Source organism: Neolamprologus multifasciatus, chromosome 7 (assembly GCF_963576455.1).
Source record: "Neolamprologus multifasciatus chromosome 7, fNeoMul1.2, whole genome shotgun sequence".
Taxonomy (NCBI): domain Eukaryota; kingdom Metazoa; phylum Chordata; class Actinopteri; order Cichliformes; family Cichlidae; genus Neolamprologus; species Neolamprologus multifasciatus.
The window spans coordinates 14,927,562-14,942,110 of NC_140445.1; the positions used below are offsets into that span (position 1 = coordinate 14,927,562).

General features: G+C 41.0%; 1 protein-coding gene across 5 annotated transcripts in view; it reads right to left on the reverse strand.

The window, feature by feature from the left end:
* Nucleotides 1-1,323: 1,323 nt before the first annotated feature.
* The window catches only part of erbin (erbb2 interacting protein), a 47,299-nt gene continuing 34,073 nt past the window's right edge, over nt 1,324-14,549 (reverse strand). For 2 of the 5 annotated variants that reach the window (XM_085165034.1, XM_085165035.1), the window contains exons 13-26: nt 13,994-14,063; nt 12,484-12,583; nt 11,066-11,187; nt 10,628-10,801; nt 10,306-10,488; nt 10,101-10,218; nt 9,843-10,026; nt 8,239-9,751; nt 7,539-7,682; nt 5,672-5,728; nt 5,338-5,505; nt 4,486-4,578; nt 4,310-4,384; nt 1,324-4,215 (exon numbers count right to left, since the gene is read on the reverse strand). In XM_085165034.1, coding sequence (XP_085021160.1) covers nt 4,108-4,215; nt 4,310-4,384; nt 4,486-4,578; nt 5,338-5,505; nt 5,672-5,728; nt 7,539-7,682; nt 8,239-9,751; nt 9,843-10,026; nt 10,101-10,218; nt 10,306-10,488; nt 10,628-10,801; nt 11,066-11,187; nt 12,484-12,583; nt 13,994-14,063 — 3,109 coding nt within the window. In that variant the 3' untranslated portion in view covers nt 1,324-4,107. Of the gene's footprint in view, nt 4,216-4,309; nt 4,385-4,485; nt 4,579-5,337; nt 5,506-5,671; nt 5,729-6,701; nt 6,764-7,538; nt 7,683-8,238; nt 9,752-9,842; nt 10,027-10,100; nt 10,219-10,305; nt 10,489-10,627; nt 10,802-11,065; nt 11,188-12,483; nt 12,584-13,993; nt 14,064-14,549 lie in introns of those variants that run through there. The other 3 variants (XM_085165036.1, XM_085165037.1, XM_085165038.1) reach the window with 3 other exon arrangements.

Below are 14,549 nucleotides of genomic sequence, written 5' to 3' on the forward strand. Positions count from 1 at the left end.
TTTTCAGAGGACAACTTTGACATCATTTTTAATATAAAGATTGTTTTTAATACTTGGATAAAAGTCCTGAAGTGTAGAAGCCACAGATGTTGCCACATCCTCCCTTGAGATGCTGCCAGGCTCTTACTGCAGCTGCCTTCAGTTACTGGAAAGCATGCTATACTGTGCCGACATTTGGTGACACGCTCGGCCACTGAAGAAAATCCCACGTCTTTGAATGGGAAAATCCTGGCTTGTGCTGCCATCCCACTAGTTTTGCAACTTGATCCTGCTGCTTGTGTCAGCAGTCACATCATCAGCAAACATCCGCTATGCTAGATGATGTGATCTTCTTTGGATCATGAGCTCTTCCCATCATTCTGGTACAAGTTATGTTGTTTTCATCGATCCAAAGAACAGTTTCCAGAACTGTGCTGACTCTATTAGATGCTTTCTTACTAAATCTAATCGGACCTTCTTGTTTTTGATTGTAACCAGGTGTCTTCGGTGGTCTTTCTGGCCAGTGCATTTCTCAGTTTTAATCAAGTAACAGATTGTTGATTCGACCACTTCTAAAAAAAAAAATCTGTTAGGTTTTTTGGTCTAAAGATGGCCTCCTTCACTTGTATAGGTATCTCTTTGGACCCCATATTGAGTGGGTGGGGTGGCTGTAGCTTAGGTGCTAGAGCAGGTCACCTACTAATTGGAAAGGTGATGGTTCCATCCTTGTCTGCTCCAGTCTGCATGCCAAATATTGGGCAACATACTAACTCCAAGTTGCTCACAGATGAATCTATCAGATTCTGAATGCGTGTGAATGGTAGATAGAAGCACTTACATAGAGCATAGGAAGAAAAGTGCTTGTGTGTATGAGGTAAGTTGTGTAAAGCGCTATACAAGAACCAGTCCATTTACCAAGAGTTGTCAAATACAAGTTCAACAAATGGAATCAACTTAAACTTTTATCTGCTTAATTTGTCATTAAATAACGAGCCTCATGTGGCCATGAAGCCATTTATCAACTGTCCAATTACTTCTGAGCCTTTTGAAAATGGAGCATTGACTACAAAAAAGTAATTAGTAGTTACGTTAGAATTGCACTAAAAATGTCAGGCAATGCAATCAATACTTTTGTTAAACCTACTCAATGTAAGCCAAAGGTCTGTACTTTAATGATACTGATTGTTTACCATCCCAGTGGATTTTAAACGGAGGCAAAATTACTCCCCAAAAACTTAACAGTACAGTCTGTTATTTATGTAGTGATCCAGTTAATCTAATCCCAGTTTTGCATTCATCCTTTTATATAAACTCGCAGGATAATAAAAGAAAACGACACAGAAATCTGTGTTAAACAGCATTAGTTTATTTTCCACAGGTTACTTCAGAAACAGGTAATTATGTACAAAATCTGGAATGTTGGATAAATGCATATCAATCATCGTCATGATCATCATCTCACCGTGACCATTTAGAAAGAGTAGCTATACATTAAAACTGGTGCCTCTGAATTGCAATTTATTGCTGGTTTTACAATCGCAAGTCACTAATGCCATTATGACCTCTTTTCTAAAACTTTTTAAGGGTATTTACAGTTTGATTAGGAAGGTTTGAAATCCAAAGAAGGCTGCTAAATAAATAAAACTGGAGCGTGAGAAACAAACCAACATGGATGAAGAAAGCATGAAAACAAGTTTGATCTCCCTAGATTGTCTACAATGTCAGACTTTATTTATTGCCATGATTATAAAGTGACCATTAACCATTTCCCATTAAAAGTCAGAGACAGAGCAGAAAACAACCCACAAAATTAAAACAAATAAAATCAATAATCTCATCAGTGTGAAAACAAAAAACAGGTTGTGAGAAACTAAAAATGTCAGAAGCACATTATGTTGTCACTTTCTTGAAAACAAAAGTTGCCAAAACTAGACTGAATTTAAAAACTAAAATGGTACAGCTTCATTTAGATCAGCGTGATATTCTAAATATTATTTTATTAAAAGGGATAAAAATGTCGTCAATTTCCACAGTGTTGTCATTTTGGTTTGTCAGTGCCACATGAATCAAATACTTTCCCACTGTTGCCACGTACAAGAAGAGCACAGCAGACGACTCCTAATCTAATCGGCCGTCGTGAGTCGAGGGAATGCTTCCTGTTCAAACACTGCTGGATTAAAATGCAATTTATATTGTACAACTCAGTGGTCACAAATGTGCGGCTGCAAATGACGCATTCACTGTCCCAATCAGAGCCTAGTTTTTTAAGCTGACGACACTGCTTTAAAAACCACAATTTTCCTTCGGTGACTAACATTACAAATGTTTCGACCTACATTAAAACATTAGAAGACACGGTATGCTACGCAACACACGCTAAAACCTGCTCTTACACAACGCAGAGTTTTTGTTTGTTTTTTTTTAATCATTTTTTGAAACACTACCATATATTTATTTCCTGTGCCATTTCATTACAAAAAGATTCTTTTCACAATATAAAAAATCATGTAAAATCATCAGGGAATACTAAAACGTTGTGTTGTTTTAAAAAAAAGAAGAATTTTTTTGTGTGAATGAAAATAAAGGCTTTAAATATTGCTTCTAAGCCATTATGCTGCAAACGTACTCAGGAGGTTGTGAATATGTGAGTATTGCTTGGGTTCTGGCGTCAAAGGTCCCCCCACCACCCTGTTCAAACAGTTCAAGGTCTATGGCACTTGACAACTGGTTTCTCCTAAATCTATTCTCTGTACAGCGAAGAAAAACCCCAAAACAAAACAAAAAGGTGATTAAAACAATGGCTAAACATTTTTATAGACACACAAGGCAACCTATGGTCCATTTAAAAAAAAATAAAAAATTATAATAAAACTGCCAGATGTTGAAACCCTCTCAGCTCACTGTCGGCTGCCTGAAAGAGGAAGCCCCTAAAAATAAAAATTAAAAACATGACTCAAGTCTCTCTTAAGATACCTCCTGCTTTTCTCTACCGTCTGTCCACGGTTTCCAAACTTGCTTTGGTTAAACTAGCATAACCGCCACATCGTCCTCCGCGTCAAACAGCTCTCATGATTTGAGAAATGCACCTAAAAACAGGGAAACAACTTCGATGTATCCATCTGCAGCAATCTACCTACTAACCAAATATGAATATTTCCCAATAATCTGTGTTTTTCTGTATTTTAAATGAAAAACTAGCAAAGCAGATTAACCAAACCCAACTATTATATGCCTTCAATTTCCTGTCCCATTATGTGATCGCATGCGGGGTGCATTTCTTCAGCTCCATTTATATTGCAGATTTCCACAATCCAATGTGGCAATATGATATGCCCAGTTGGAGTGATGAGGTCAGGGATGAGCTGAAATAGTGAAGTGTCTGTATGATGGTGGAGATTCGCAGGTTTGTGGAAGCAAAGGGTTTGATCTCGAAAGAACAAAAGAAAAACGGGATGGGGGCATCTCTCCCACAAAAAACAAAGCCAAACGCCTCCTTGATCCACATTCGTCTCTACATAGCAAGCACGTAACACTGTCCTCCAGTTAAGATCGCAAGCAGACTGGAAAATGGTTTCAACATCTTAAATAAAAAGAAAGAAAAGAAAAGAAAAAAAGGCAAATTGGATGGCAGAAGAGAAGGAGCTCTGCCCCCTAGTGGTCAGATTAATATCCATCTGCAGAAGTGAAATCAAACTCCTGATCCACTCATGACGAGTTTTGGGGTTTAAAAAAAAGAAAAAAGAAAAAAAGATGACCTGTACAGAGACCACAGTAAGTGACGTCATATCTTCAGCTTCTTTTGTATAAAAAAAAAAAATTATATATATATATATATATATATATATATATATATATATATATATATATATATATAATTATATATATATATATATTTTCCACAGTGATGGCCTTTTGAGGACTCGTACTTGCAGATGTTCTTCTGCTGTCTCACTTTGATCCACTACATTCAGTGGTTTTCCCATTTAATCAAGGCTCCCATGATCTCTACTATAAATAGTCCCGATAGGTAGCAATGGATCAGTTTCTGAGTACAAAAATATGACAAGTCAACGTATGCTTTTCAGTTCTTCTCCCATATGTCACACTCTATTTGAGGTCAGTTTCAGTCTATGCTTGGATTCCTCTTACGATAATCAAGTCCACAGTGTTTGGGAAAGTCTTCAGAAGGGACACTGCGTTCCCGTGATCGATATTTACAAAGCTATATCCGTTTGCCTGAGGAGGGAGAAGAAAACGGTAGATTAGATTATTGGTTAATATTCCAAAGACATTAATCTCAAAACACTGATTCCTACAGACAGCAGAGTACCTGGATGATTTTATCCCCAGGCTGAAGAATTTTTGATGCTGGTCCTTCAGGTTGAACCCTTGTTACAAATATACCCTGAAATTATAACAATAAGATATAAAATCTCAGAAAAGAACTGATGTCTTTGGAAGAGGGGGACAAAAAAAATTAAAATAAAAATCAAGGTATTAATTTACATTGTCATCAGGACGAAAGGGGTTTCCCCGGCCTCCGATTCCTCCTGATATACTGAAACCCAGCTCAGGATTCTTCTCCACTTTCACACGGATCTGAAACACACCCACACACTTTCATTACGCATGATCACTGTTACGATACAATATATTGACATTAGTCGTAAAATTAAAGGAGAAAGTTTTCTCGACTTAAAGTGCCAGCTACGATAAATGTAAACAAAAGAAAGCTACTAAAATTCAGTTGGAGTGAACAAGAATATCAGGTTCTCAATGTCAGCGAACACCGAACTAATTTAAAGTGGCAGGGGAAAAACTAATGAAACCACCAGACGAGTACAGTCAGAGTCTACCATCACAGCTCAGAGGAGGTGCAGAAGTCTAGGTCACTTTCAGACCACATCAACTGCAATATGCTAAAAAGGTTAACATAGACTCTTTGAGTGTAATAACATCTGGCCTATTTAATGCAATTCAGCAGGCAGCTAGCGGTTAGCTTAGTTTACCATAAAGGATGAAGGAGAAACTAAATAAAACTGAAACTATAACCTCAGGCTCAACAGTTGGATTTTTACTGGACCGTCTCTGGTTGAGAACGCCAAGTTCAGACTTGTGGGAGTAGGAACAAGCTTAACTTGGAACAGCAGTGTAAGTTGCAAAAAAAGGGGCTGGCACAAGCTCAATATGGAATTTAGCCAGTCATAAAATCGGTCTGATATTCTTAAATGTCTGGGCCAGTCACGATGAGGCATAATGACAACACCTCAGCTAATGGAAAGAGGCTTCTCTAAGAAAATACGTAATTCCCTTAAATACTGAATCGCATATTTCTTTAAGTAATAATCCATCCTTCACCTCTTGTTGGATGGGTTCAAGTGGAATTCGTGAAGGCCCCTGGGGCTGCTGGGAGACTTTGAGCATCAGGTAATCAATGAGCTGCTCTCTGGAAGGGTGACGTGCCATGGACGACTGGCTCATCGGAGGACGAGCCGAAGGACCCATCTGACCATTCATCAAAGGCACCTAAGAAATAATCACACACAATCAGCAGGTTTTATTGCTTGGTATTTCTATCCCTAATTCCCATGTAGCAAAACTATCAGTTTGGATGAATAGAAGATGCATAACATCTTGTTTACTCTAAACAAACTTGTATTTGCTAACCACAGTCTGGCGGTAGTAGACTTACTTTTCTGGCAGGGTCCAAAGTGTAGTTTTGCATCCCTTGGGGACCAAAAACATCATCCTGGGTGGGAAGAAAGGAACGATTACCAACATTGCACTCAACCTCAATCCACTGAAATTGATTTGCAACCAGGGGTTAAAGTGGGGATTTGGCAAAAGGGGAATCCCTAAGATTGGGTGCAGCAGCCGAGCAGCATGGTAGAAAGACTTACTTAGAAAGAAGTCGCATATCAATTTGCTCTGTGAGCTCCAGCTGATTTTTTGTGTACACACTGATCAACTGCTACTCTGATATTCGCTCTCTTTGTGGATTTAGCAAATATGACAATTATCCTCTCTCAAAATTATGATTTTAGAAAATGACGAGTAAAATTCCAATTTTTAGCTTATAAAATTTCACTTGCTGGGCAGTCCTTACCTTTGAAAATAATCTTTCATCTTCCTCTCTTGTCCACACTAGCATGCCGCCCCCCCAGCCCATCCATTTATGCACACTCTTCTTCTACATGACTTACTAGACGCTAAAGTACCTTGGCCACAACTTTACATCTGCACCCCGAACACATCACAAGGATGGGAAGAAAAAAAGGATGTGTCGAAGGTGTAGGAGGGATGTCATTGTTTTCTTCTTGAGCAAGTATCTCCATGCAGTCAGCTGGAAGGACATGCCTATTGGATTTAAGGTGCTGGGACACCATTAAGGACTTGCCCACTTTAACCCCATTTGCAATCAAGGATAACAAAAAACATTGATTACTGAGACTCTGGGATCACACAAGCTGTTGATTTAGAAGACACCACAGAGCGATCAACACACCAACTAAGACACAAAAAACGGAGATTAAAGTCTGCATAGCTTCTATTTAAACACCAAGCAGAATATAATTTGGAACATTAGCCACCAGGAGATGAGATGAATCTTGAATGTTAAGCAGTAAAGTGGTTACACAACACTCTCAGACAGCTTTAGTTTTGCCTCTACAGATCTAATACCCCCTTTCTAAATCATTTAGACACACACATTGACTACTTACCTTCCACAAACATAGCTTTCATCCCCCCACACACACACACCATGAGAGGTTATGAAGCGATTCTGAAGTGATCAAAAGTTTGGATTGAAGAAGGTGGCAGACGAGAAAGAAAGCATTTGAAGTGCAATTAAAGGAGAAGAAAATGAATGGTTTGTGAAATGCAAGAGCAACAAGGAAGACAGATGACGCACGGCGATATTGATTCTGATGTACTAGAGCCTGGTAGGTTTAAAAGGAGCTGCTTTGTACCATACTTAATATTCATGAATAAATGAAAGTAGACTTTTCTTAGAGAGAACAAAACAAAGTTTGTTTTCATGTTGTCAGATATTTTTTTCCTCACACGGCCTCTAAATCTTGTTAGGAAGCAGTTTCAGCTTTGATTACTTCCAAATATTTATTTATTTTTTATCAAAATTCAGTATGAAATCACACTAATCTCATTCTACCATAGATGTAGTAAAGTTTCTAAATGAGAAACCAAGTAAACCAACTAATGATGGTACAAATAAAGAAGGAGACCCCTTTTAAACAGCTCTACTTGTATTTAACCACAAAAAACAACACAAAAACCAGAATTCATCCATGTTTCACTCTGATATTTTAGGCACTAACAGAGATCATGGTCATGAAAAACATACGTTGGGAATGATATTTTCCCTTGCCTATAAAAGGACAAGTGAAACATGGCTTCCGAGCATCTGTGATCACTTCAACACTGGCGAGAGAAGGAAACAGACATTTCCTTCTCTTGTAAAGGATGTGAAACTTGCAGGAACTGGATACCCTGGCTTTAGTATGAGCTGCAGGAGCGATCTATGAGTTGACAGTACTCACACAGAAGCCCAGAGCTCCGTAGGGCTGTCCGTCCCTGACACTAAAGACCAGGGACCCTTGGCTGGCATGCATATCCCTACAGCTGCCGTAGTGAGACCAGCTCAGCGGAGCGTTATTGGAATTATAGGAGCGAGACAGCGCGTTCTGATGACACGGAACATCCAGCACCAACAAGTCAGTGGTGGCCATGCAATGCACCAAATGAGTGATGACATAATAAAAAACACACAACAAAGAGGTTTAAAGCATATACAGACAAACATGCAGTGAATCACGTATAGTTTGCATATAGCTGGGTTAGTAGGCTACATCTAAATAGCTGATTCACACAAACATTTAGGTTTTGGTTTGTTTCAGCAGGTTTTGAGTTGACTCAAAGTAGGGATGGGCTCTTTATGGTGATGGTGGTTGCTTTCATTTATGTATTCTTAGCCTCTATTTGACACTACAGTCTTAATTTCTGTTTGCATTCAGAAGCACCAACAAAAACCAAAACTATGTGCAGAGTGAGATCCTGTTGTTTAAAGTGTCTTCCACCTAAAGAATATTAGGAGTTCATTTGTGGTCATGTTATGCTGGTGGGCTTTTATGGATGAACATAAACTTTTAACCCCTCCCACCCAAAACAAAGCGCAGGCACACACACACACACACAAAAATAGATATCAAGCAGTTCTTTTTTCATAATAAAACTCTTTACCTTTTCCATCTTCTTGGCCTCGATGTGCCGCATCACCTGGTCTCTCCAGTCTACTGGAACCCTCCCTGCTCCCATTCCTCCCTGCATCTGTCCAGGTCCGTCGAGGAGTGAGTGCTCAGACTTCACCCTGGTGTTGGGCCTCTTGCTGGGGCTGCTGTGCTGGTAATTAAAATCGCTAACAGACATGGTCCGTTCTGGAAGCTCATGGGCCGGTGGCCTGCTGCTGTGAGGCCTGGAAGCTCCGGGTACATCGATGCTGTAAGTGCGAGCTGAGAGGGGCCTCTGCATGGCGTGACTCATTGCTAGTGGCCCTCTGGCGAGGGTGTGAATGTCCCTGTATGTCATGTAGTCTCCTTCGGACAACTGCATACGCCTTGGGTCAGACATGGAAGCTGTGGAGCTAGTGCTGCCTTGCCTCTGCAGGGTGCTGCTTCTAGGCTGGCCTGCAGCAGAATGAAGTCTCTCCATAGCCCACATCTCCCCAGAAGGTTTGGAAGCCATCGCAGAGCCTCTCTGCTGGGGCTGCAGAGGGTAAGGAGGCGCCTGATTACGGTTTGAGTAATTGGTGTTGGCTAGTGAGTGTGGAGGAGGAGCAGGATGGTAGCCTTGTTGCTCTGAAGCCATGGCTGTCCTCTGGCCCCAGAGACCCTCTTTAGACATGTCACTGTTTGTGTATTGTATGTTGTACTGAGGAGGAGGGATTCCCATGGCCATGCTGGAGGAGACTGGATGTCTGCTTGTGTTGGCAGGAAGCTTAGAAGAGGACAGCAGGTCTGAAGAGGACGCAGAGGAGTTGGGGTAGACCAGGAGAGTCTGATCATTGAGCAACTGGCCGGCTGACTTGCTCCTGACTATGCTCTGGCCCTGAGCTCCTGGCCCTGGCCCGGCCCCTGCCACCCTAGTCCCCACTGAGTCATCATCTCCATCAAAGGAGTACAACCTCATGGCCCCTGTTTCTATGTTGCTGATGCTGTGAGACTTCAACACCTGCGGGGGATGGCACCTTTTCTCTGGAGACAGTTCCTCAGTGCTGCGAGATAGAGACATGTCACTGCAGGCTGTCACGCCTGTCGAGGCCACGTGCACAGCAGCTGTTTCTCCTCTCATCCCTAGGCTTTTATTCCCCAGACTATCGTTGCAGTCACCTGGCTGTCGATTTCCATTCTGTAAATGATCCATGTTATCGTAACCCTCTTTGCTGTCCACTTCCTCCTGAGCTAACGAACCATTTTTGCCTTTATCCAACTCATCCAGCTGAACCATGTTGTCAGTTGGCAGCTTGGTCACATTCATATTAATCTGGTCCCACTTGGTGTACGTGTCTCCCATACCATTGTTTATTCCCTTCTCAATGAAGGCCAGTCTGGCTTCCATGGACAGGTCGTAGTCTCCCATTTTCTCTGGTGGTGCCTGCTGGGTTTTTAAGAGGGCCTGGAGGGACGTTTCAGAGCCATTGCCATTATGGAGGAGAGGGGTGGTGTCTTTAGGCTGGTTCATATTCTCATCTTCTTGCCTAAAATGAGGACAAATACTGAAAGAGTAAAATAAGAGCAGGAGGAGCACTCCCTTCTTTAGTGTATATTACCATACGGAATAGCACTAACCGGCTTTTTGGTAGGAAAGGCATCTTTGCCTCTCTCTCAGGTGTGCACAAAGAGTTGTCCTGGCTGCTGTCTGTGGTCAGAGACACAGAGTCTGACATGCGTGATGGAGATGAGCAGTTACTGTTGTTCTGGTTGCTGTTAGCCACGGTGTCATCCAGCAAAGAATCTGCATCTTTCCCATCGTCTGTTAATCATAAATTACTGTCAGTGTTCTGCATCCAGACATTTCAATTTTAACTTTAGATCCTTCATAGTTACCTTTTTTATCCTTACTTAGAGTCACTACTTTAGGCTGGTTGATGGAAATCTCAATAAGAGGGGGTCTGAGCTCTGCAATCTTCATCTCGTCTTCTTCATCTGACAGCTCCTCAGAATCCTAAAGACAGAGGAAGCACTTTGTACTTCTTGTTTGTGTAACTGTGAGAAGTCCTAAAAATCTGAAGCACTGAATTATTTGGACTACCTCTAGTGTGTCCTCGTGGTTCATCATTGAGTCCTCTGAAGACTTGAGGGGGATTTTCTGGGAGCTGTAAGACTCAGAAGTGTCCTTTGCTTCGGGTGCAGAGAGATTTTGGCCACACACGTCGGCAGACACTTGGGCCTCCATGTTTGACGCTACACCATTGGGACAGGGGGCTTCAATCACCTGCACAAAAACAGTCCAGGTGATTAGTTATGCATTAAAACCTTATGGAGAGGTTAAAAAGGGAATTTAAATGAATCCAACAACAAGACACCAGAAATGAAAGAGGCTGGTTTCTTTCCAAGTGGAGCCCTTCACTGACCTTTACCCCCACATCCTGCATTCCAATGTGGTTTCTCTCAACAGGTTTTGCTTCTTTGCTGGACTCATCACTCGACTCATCCTCCTTGAGCCTGTGAGCCACCGACTGGGCTGTTTTTACCATGTTCTTCAGCTCGTCTGGGTATGGTGTAGGGTAGCGCTTCAGGTTTCCCTCCTACAACAGTTTGAATACACAGAGTTTAAAATTAAAGCTGACCAAAAATGGTAACATGCTGAAATAAATAAGACTGCTTTCATGCTAGAGATGACAGGGTTAAGCAGAAATTACATCCCATTTTATTAGACCCCATCCCCGCAGAGGAGGAAACAAAGTGAAGATTTGTGTCCAAAAAAGCCCCTGCTGCTGCGGTAATTCGTGTTGCCACTGTTGTTTTTCCTTTTCCAATTATATAAGCAGTAACAAATGTGCAGCACTAACCCTCGGGGGCGTTTCTCTCTCATCTTTGTCCTCGTCACATTCGAAGGCCACCTGAGCTCGGTGCTTGCGTTGCTCCTCCCACAGAGTTGGATTAAAGCTCTCAGAGTCAGAGTTTGGAATGTCTGTGGGGAAAAATAAAAATGCCAGGCAGTGAATCAAAATTCGTTTTTTGTATTTTTTTCCCCACCCAAATGAGGACTTTTTAATTCAACCTAAATCTGTCACATAATAAATGTGACCACAAGATGGCGCAAAGGAAACACGAGGAACGCCAATAAACTGAAGGGAGCTGTGGAGGAACTTGAAAATTGGGAGTTAACCCAAAAAACTCCAAAAGAACCAAACAGTGCTGTTAAACCCTGGAACTGATGTTGCAATAAATTCCTTTTCTATGATGGCATTCAAAAAATTCCAAGAGAATATTTTGCTACTATGTACTAATCTTCAGTATGAATACTCCACCGTAAACGCAAAGAAGCAAGTTTGTGGTTAATCGGTAATGAAAAAAAGCATGAAAGATTCAACTCAGTCTCTCTGTTTAACCATAACTCCTGTATGACTTGCCTGAAATGAAGCAAGCAGACAATTAGACACTGTGAAATATTTGTGAAGGTGTCAATCAGTGTGGTTTTCCTGTTGTAAGAAGCTTACTGCTCTCGATTTAGCAATAGAGAGACTAAGTGTGAAGGTGTGTAGTAGAATTTTCTGATAAGATATCCCATTTGACTAATTCTCTGACAACATCAGCTCAAAAGATTACATACACAACTGTAGCTCACTTGACAACACCCCACAGCGTGAAGTCACAGTGAACCCGTTGAGTCACCTGCTGTGTACTCTCCATATCAACAAGTTGTAAAACATGTTAACTGCAGTCAGGCTGTGAATACTTCCAGCTTCCAAGCAAAAGAAAAAGCTTGATCGGAAACAAGCCCTAGCTAATAAACATGGCAAATGGTGTAAAGCCCGCCACAGGGCCGTAACTGTTCAGGCTGTGACAGAAATCCCCGACGTCTCAAAAAAGACAATTTCAGTAGCTCAAGCACGCAGACCACGAACCACTAATTACTCTAAAGTAAAGATACAACACTGTCAGTGTGAGCTGTCTGCTGTAAAAGGAAACCAAACAAACAGGTGCTTGACAAGAAGACGATGGCTAGTGTTTCCCTTGCTTCAGTCTCAGATAACAAGGTCTTTTATAAAATATGCATTTAGGGATCCTTGTAGGTCATCAAACTTTGTGAGGGTAACATAATATAGTCTTCTTAACACCTAACAATGTCCATGAGAATTTAGGGTTTATGTCAGTGCTAGTAGTACTTAGTCCTGATGCTGAAAACCAAGTGAGTGAGTGAAGTGTTTGATAGTGTGCCACTTACAGCTTGGAAATGTATATCAAACAAAGAGCAGTTACTCACATTCCTCAATCCTAATTTGCTGGGGGAACATGTAGTTGGTCAGCACTGTTTTCTGAGTCTCTGGATCTTCCTCTTTCTGGAGTGGGATCAGGGGTTTTGACTGTGTGGACAAAATATGGGGTTGAGTGTGCCATGTAAAATCAGCAGTTCTTTGACAAATACATGGGACATGAAAAACGTAAATATGGAAGAGAACACTTAACCGCAGGGGAAAATAACACATCACAAGATGGAGCCGTGATAAATTTAACCCGTCTTCCCCGAATTCTACGCAGCTATTTCACGCCGACTTTCTTCACTTCTAATTTGCCTTCACATTACTTTAACACATCTGGGTGCCTCTTCCTGTCATCCATTCGTTGATGAGGCTGCTCTAAGCTTGCCTTAGGCCCCCGTCTGCATTGTTGCACCTGTCCAACTGCATCCATGTGTCTTAGTGTTGATGTAGCTGTTGCAGACTGCCTGTCTTCGCAGTGTCCTTGTTAGGAGTTATTTAGGTAGGAAAGTGATTGTGGAAAGATATAAGGACCACAAAATTTTTGAGATTTTATTCATTACAAATCAGACAGTTTATATAAGAGCAGGACAGCAGTGATGGATGCTGTGTGGATGACTCTACATCTTCTCTCTGCAGCATTCTCAAACAGCTGCAGTTTCCTGGGGACAATTTGTTAAGGCATCCAAACAGAACCTTGGGACAGTCTAGCCAGGAGAGGGAAAAAGGCATGAATAATTGATTTGAGAATGCAGTCAGAGTCAGACTGTAATTTGGAAATAAGCTGAACAAAAGCCAACACACTGAATCCACAGTGTCCCACAGAGTGTTCTCCATCCTTTCGTTGCCTCTGTATACTGACAATATGACCAGGTCAAGTATTCCTTTACCATAGAAAGTCACCCTGCTGTGACAAATTGGGATTATAAGCCTTTTGCTCTCATGTGAGCCGACCAGACATTTCCTGTTAAGAAGTCCAAATTTCATGCACCTCAACTTGCCTGGTAATTTTGAACACCACTTTAATTCCGTCTGGCTGCTGCAGTCTCGTCTTACAAATGCCCTCCTTGTCATTCAGGTTTACACATTCAGTGGTCAAGGTTTCTTGTGTAGATTGCCACTCAAATAACCATTAGGTAAAGGGGGCATTTTCTGAGAATCATTAGGATCCTTTTAAGTTTGAAATACAGAATGACCCAAATGTGTTGATCAAGCAATACAGAGGTTTTTTATAATACAAGTGTTACTAGTGCTTTAACCTCGTTAGCTGTAAATGAACTTATGCCAGAAACCTCTACTCTGTTTCCACATTTTAAAGACTGGTCATCCAATCTGACCTGCATTAGATCAGATGTCCTGGAAGTGGTACCTTCCTGTGAGCTACCGGGAAGGCTTCTTGATTTACAGCTGAATTTTTAGTGTGAGTCACAGACGCTCCTGCTATTGCTGTCCCCATCTGACACCTCTGAACCCAGAGGCCTTATTGTTTTATGCATAATACTTGTGCAGTCTTACCTGATTTTCAGACAGCCACATTGCAGTCAGCTCAGTTAGTTTGGTGAAACTGTACGGAAGATTCTTCAACCTGAAGTAGAACAAAAAACAAAAAAACAAAACTCAGTCACCAAAACGCTTAAAACTGCTTTCCTGAGCGAGTTAAAAAAAAGTCAATTTAATTCTTTTTGTCAGGCAAATTTGATCTAAGCAGGCCGACTATAAAAGATAAGCCTGGAAAATGTCCCTTTTTTCTTAAAAAAGGAAACGATCAAGACCTTACCCTTTTTTCATTCTAATAAGCCTTCATTACAATACTGTAATCAGCAGGTACAATTTCAAACTCCACATTTGAAAATAAGCGTAAGACAAGACATTTAATTGCTTCTATTAACTGGTAGCTTTACATAGTGAAGGAATCACTGCTTTTAGAATGTCCTGGATTTAAAGTACGTAAAATTGATTATATATTATTTAATTTTATCAACTAATCCAACAATTGTTTTGTCAGTTATGTTGTGTAATTCTGATAAAATGTGTAGATTTCATAGTTAACATCTTGTTTAGTCTGAACAAA